General features: G+C 33.8%; 1 protein-coding gene across 3 annotated transcripts in view; it reads left to right on the forward strand.

Moving 5' to 3' along the window:
* Positions 1–5,788, forward strand: part of PPM1B (protein phosphatase, Mg2+/Mn2+ dependent 1B) — a 29,047-nt gene extending 23,259 nt beyond the window's left edge. For 2 of the 3 annotated variants that reach the window (XM_073339101.1, XM_073339100.1), the window contains exons 5-6: positions 1,800–2,099; positions 3,940–5,788. In XM_073339101.1, coding sequence (XP_073195202.1) covers positions 1,800–2,099; positions 3,940–3,969 — 330 coding nt within the window. In that variant the 3' untranslated portion in view covers positions 3,970–5,788. The remainder of the gene's footprint in view (positions 1–1,799; positions 2,100–3,939) is intronic. The other variant, XM_073339102.1, reaches the window with a different exon arrangement.
* Positions 5,789–6,000: the final 212 nt, after the last annotated feature.

The following is a 6,000-nucleotide window of genomic DNA, read 5'->3' on the forward strand; positions in this document are numbered from 1 at the left end:
TGTAGATGCTGCTAGATTGATTGAAGAATGTGTCTGTCAGCCTAGCTTATCATTGCTTGGGTAGGTGGTATTCCTACCATAATGAAAAAACCCCTTCCGTCTCTGTAGGCTTCATTTACACTACAGGGTTGTGCTAACATAGCTATTGCACTGTATCTGTGTTCCTATAGTCCCTTATTGTAGCCATGGCTTGGGCCATTGCAGCTGGCTTCCCTTGAATGTAGAAATGTGAACTGTCAGTACTAGCCACCTGGGGAAAGTGTTTCAAATTTCACAGGACAGGAAGCCTCAGTGGAGTTTCAAATATTAACATTTTGTGTTCTCTGAAATAAAGATATTTTACAGTTTTATATTCAATAACAACAAATTTTGAAAATTACACCCACACTTCAAAACCAAGTTATTCGATTATTGGAATTGAAGGGTAGAAAAGAGATAATATGTTATGGCAGCCAATATTTTCATGAACCCCCTAGAATTAGATATCGTTCAACATTTGTAAGGTTAGGATTCCAAGTTTTCAGATAGCTTACAATGTTGATTACAGCTCTGAAAGCTCTCAAGAATAGGGGCCTCTAAAATCAGATAAGAATTGAAGGAGGCAGTTGGAAAGCATGAATGGCAATCAGGATGATTTGCCTTTAATGTCATTTGTAGTGAGACTCACCAGCCTTTCAGTGATATCTAGCTACTATTTTTAGCGTGATAGTTTGTGAGGCATCAATAATTAAAATATCTTCTGGTCCCTCAAAGCAACAGAGTTGTTTTGGCACTGATCCAGAACTTAAAATAGCCAGTTTGGACCTCAGATCCATGCAACTTTTTACCCTCGCAAAGGCACACTAATCACCATCACAGACTAAGAAGAGGTTTTTTTGGTTTGCTTTGTCCATTTGGTTGAAGTGGTCTGCAACACTTCTGCAGCTTAGGTGGAGGGAGGATTCCTTCCCACATCTTAGGACACAATTCAAGATGGGTGCCTAAATTTAGGTTGTTGGCTTTGGCTTTAGCTAGATATTCTGGATATTCATTTTTCTGACAGCATCTGAGGGAAGAAGAATTGCTAGATCATTGGAGTTTTTGTGAAACAGTATCTTTGTGATGCTGATTGGCAATAGCTTGGCCCTCTATCCGCTGCATTGTACACATGAAGAAAATCAGATTTCAAATGTCAAAGGATTTTTATTTTGCAATGCTTATCAGTTAAGTGAATTCTGATACTACAGCATCCATTGTTGGCAGTTAACATTTTTTAATTAAGCTGTTCACATAGGGTGTATATTGCTACTGAATCAGTAGTACTTTACATTTTAAGATATTGACTCAGTGGCTAGTGTAAATTTAAATGGCCGAGTTCTTCATTCTTTGGCTTTCACTGAAGTCAGTGACAGTTGGCTTTCACTGAAGTCAACCAGACAGCTATGTGCATCAAAGGACATAGTTTGAACTAAAGGCCAGTTTATTCCGGGGTCATCTTTTTGATATTGTTCTTTGTGCCTTGCATAAAGTAGATTGAAATGTTTGTCAATACTGTAAGTCATAACAGAGGCAATTTAAAGACAAGGTATTTTCTTAAATGCCCATTCTAAAATAAATAAATAAACATGGATCAAATAACTTAATTTTAGGATGCATGTTGCTAACTTAAGGTATTTTTATATATACATAGGAGGGCATAAAGCTCAGATCTTTTCCTCAATCAGAAATGACTTTTTATGTAATGTATTTTAAAATATATGTATCATTCTAAAATATCCTAGTTTAACTACTGATTTTGGGGTCTTGAATCTTAAAAAAAGGACCCTGGCGAACCCGAGGAAAGTGGAACACAGGGGAAATTGGTGGAAGCTCTCAGGCAAATGAGAATTAATCATAGGGGCAACTACCGCCACCTTCTGGAGGAGATGCTGACTAGTTACAGGCTAGCTAAAATACAGGGAGAAGAGTGCACTGCTGAACCAGCTACAGCATCTACTTCTGATAATCTTGCTGGACCCAGTGACCCAGTGGCAGACACCCAAACAGAATCTGAGAATCATCTTGCTGAAATGCAGAGCTCTAATGAAGATTCAGGGAGAAATGAGATGAGTGATAAACAGGTGTAATGTCTTTGTGTTTCGCACAGTCGATTTGATAGCTTGACCTAGCTGTTCTAATGTATTCATATGTCAGCACATCGTTGCATCAGTTCTAAAAAGTTAGTTTGTTTGTACCTACATTTATATGTACAGACTTTTTATATGAAAAATCTTCCTTTTCTGAGTAATTTAAAAGTTACTATTTACTGTAGTTTGGATTAATAAACAAAATGTAATTACGTTTTATATTATGTGTAGCAGGAAGCAGGACATCTACATTACTGGTAGTTGGTAGTCTTAAGGTTTTACTTTTTTTAAAACCCTGTGACGCCAGTGATAGGAATTTTTGACAGATGCAAAAGTGAGTTTTTCTTTGTGTTGTAAGTGCATTCCTAGTGAATGCTGAATTTTAATACTTTACATTACATATATTAATTGGCATCTTAGTCAAATACACCTTTTGTTCAAATTTATTAATTGAATTATTTCACAGCATAATATCCTACATATTGCATGGTTTTTTTTTTAATTGTATATAGTTCACATTATCATAGTTACAAAAATAATTATTCACTTGTTTTAGGATTTGTTATGCCACTTTTGTTTTCCTCACTGTATGGTCCTTTCAATTTAGACTGTATCCTCTGTTCAGTGTGAATATCTTACTTATTTTCTAGAGAACTGTATCCTTCACTATACCATAGGTTATAGCATAATGTATATCAGACAATAATATGTACTTAGAATTAGTGTTTAGTGTGAAGCTCTAAAAATTTGTTTACATCCAAATAAAAAATATGATGTGGAATAATATCTGTATGCATATTGACTTTATTTAAGTAATTTTGTTGATATGATGCTACCTCAAGCTTTTTGGAAGTTCATTTGAAATACTAATTATTTAGTCAAGGTTTGGAAATATTTGTAGCTACTGTTAATAACAGACAACAAAGATCGTGACACTGTTTATTAAACTAGCTATTCCTACAAATATGCTGGGAGTTTTTATCATCATAACTCTAATCTGTGTTCTAGCAATATTTCATAATTTTAAATTAAACACTGCAATAAAATTGAGGTAAACGTGCTGTTGTATTTTAGGTTCTATTCCACCTTTTTTGTGATATTCCTCTTCATATTGTGTACACACATGCACATACACACATTTAAGTAGATTCGTGTATTACTATGTTACTGTGAATCTAACTGCCTGTAGTTTATTTCTGAAATGCCATTGTCAAAAGTATGCCATTGTCAGCAGTGACAAAGGTATTTTGTCACAGTTCCTATTATATATTTGGTTGCAGTTATTGAAGCACTTGCACAAAATTATAGCTTTTATCATCCAGCAAAGGTGTAAATAAAAGTTCACTACCTCAGTGAGTAAGATCCTGTGGGAACCTCTTGCTAAATTTGGATTATCTTTCAAGAGTTCAGAAATCTCCCTTAGTGTTTCACAGATTTTTATGGGTTTTGTTTTGTTTTGTTTTTTTAAAGTAGTGGTTAGCTGATGGGTTGATGGAATAATACACTAGGTGATTTGTTTAGGATTTTATTTATATTCATTGCAGTGCATTATTTTTATTGCATTCATATGTTCTGTAAGAGAAAAGCATAGCTAAGCTTTTAATCAGTTAATCATGCTGCTTCCAGAGATGAATTCCAGAGATTCTGGGGACAGAGATATATATGGAAAAAGGGATTATGTGTATGTGTGTAAATTAGTATAGAAAACGTGGCCATTCCTTTCATTCTTTACTTGCTCGTTTTCCACTTTATTATGTTGTTCAAATTCAATTAATTATGGATGTAGTTTTTTGTATTGGTGAGTATTAATATTTTTCCTCTTCTTTTCCTGTAGGGTGCTGGAGATCTAGAAGATCCGTGGTAGCCTTACAAATCTACTAAAATGCTTTTGATTCTGGGGGAAAAAACTTAATCAGTTTTCTTCAATACAAGGGAAAAAATTTGGTGGATTTCCAACATTTTGTGAAATGGGCAGAAAGATATTAGAGTTTTCCATCACTTGTTTATTTTTGTGTTTTCTGATATTGCCACTCTTAGTATTGCCTGTATTACAGTATCTTTACCAGCCTCAGGCATACTGACTCCATCTTTGTTGAACTTTTAGCCCTAAAAACCAAGGAAAAAGTGATTCTTTTAGCAGATCAATATATGTACCTGAGGTGCATGGGATTGTAGTTGTACTCTGAAGATACATTATGGTTTAACGAAACTTAACATATAAGCATGAAAGAGTACAAATAATTGTATGAGACATTACTTATTTCACTTTACCAAGTTGGAAGGCTTTTGCAGCTCTGTGGCTTGGAAGTAATTTCAGTTGGGCAATATGGAATAGGATTTGTATTTTTTTTTTTTTTTAATTTCCAGTTTTACCTGTATTACCAGACTGTTAGGTTTCCCTACAGTGTCCAAATTGTGATATGTTGCCTACTGCTTGCTTGATGATAAATGTATTTGGCAATAATAGAAGAAGATTTTAGGCGTCTAAAACTAATAAGAATTTTACGCACGTGTACAACACATCCTTAAACTCTTTCTAGGAAAAAAAAACTTTTAAAACCAAACTGATTAATTTATGGTTAGATGTAACTTAATTTGACATCTCACTCACTGCTGCAGGTTTTTTTTAAATGCTGAAAATTTGCCTTTATTATAATGTAAAATGTGATTTTTGTTCCACATGTGGTTTTCTATAGTTTCCTCTAATTTTTCATCTTAAGATACAGACAGAAGTCTTGTGTAATATGAATATAATTTTTAATTGTTTGCATTATTTTCAAAGCTCAAATTTATCACTTTGAGATTACTATAAATACAGTTAAAATTATCTATTTTAAATCTAAGAAAATATTAGAGATATTTTCATGGGTTCAGTGACCTTTCATTTTATAAACAATGGGCATGGTACAGAGTGGCTGTCATGTAAGGTACTTGAAGATTCTTAGTTTAATTCTATTTTTGCAATAACCTTGATTTTTTTTCTGAATTCTTTTGAGTTGTGCATGTATTGAGTCCAGTAGATGCTAAAAACGGAGAAGAGTAAAGTATTTATCAAAAAAAAAAAAAAAAAGCTATTGGGGAGGGGAAACAATGAATGTATCCATCTGTACATGCTTTACATGCTGTGGATGCCTTGTAAACATTTTCCTATTTGTTTAAACTGTGTTTCAGCGAGGATGTAATTGCCCTTGTGTGTAGTTTAAGCTAATGACAGTCATCAACTGGTTTTGTGTGAAATGGAATTCATGCTATTTTTCTGTAACTTTATCCCCATGCTGAGTCTGTAAAAACACACACACACGCTCACTGGTGCCTATGGGCAGCTTTCCCAATCATTTTGATTCATTGTGTATCTGATTTTTTTTTGTTTTGTTTTGTTTTTTGTTCTAGAGAGGATTATTGCCACAATATATTTTATTTATTCATTAGATTTTAGCCTTGTAAGTTAAATTGTTCTAAATGATGATGTTAACAGATATTTGTCCCTTTGCTGGGTTTTTGGGGTTGTTAAAAGATAGGGAATGAAGAATGCAAAATGGTTTATTGTTCAGACTGTCCTCTCTGGTCCAACCCTGTACTGATAGTACCTTCCCAGTATGATATTGTGATGTTTCATACAATACAGTGAACATAACCAACTTGTTATCTTCAATAAAGGATTGCTAAAACTGTGTGATACACTGCTATTTTGTGCAGAAAGGATTTATTCCGAAAAGGTAGAAAGTTTGATTATCTTTGCTTTTGTGTAATTTTAAATATTCACTTTTGGTTTTGCTGCCTATATATGTATATTGACAATGACAAGACTTCAGGGTTAGTCCTTTGGTGACATACAAAACCAAAAATCTCTGAATAGGTACTTCTGTCACAGAATGGTACAAACAGTGGGATGAAT

This window comes from Lepidochelys kempii, chromosome 3 (assembly GCF_965140265.1).
Source record: "Lepidochelys kempii isolate rLepKem1 chromosome 3, rLepKem1.hap2, whole genome shotgun sequence".
Taxonomy (NCBI): Eukaryota; Metazoa; Chordata; order Testudines; family Cheloniidae; genus Lepidochelys; species Lepidochelys kempii.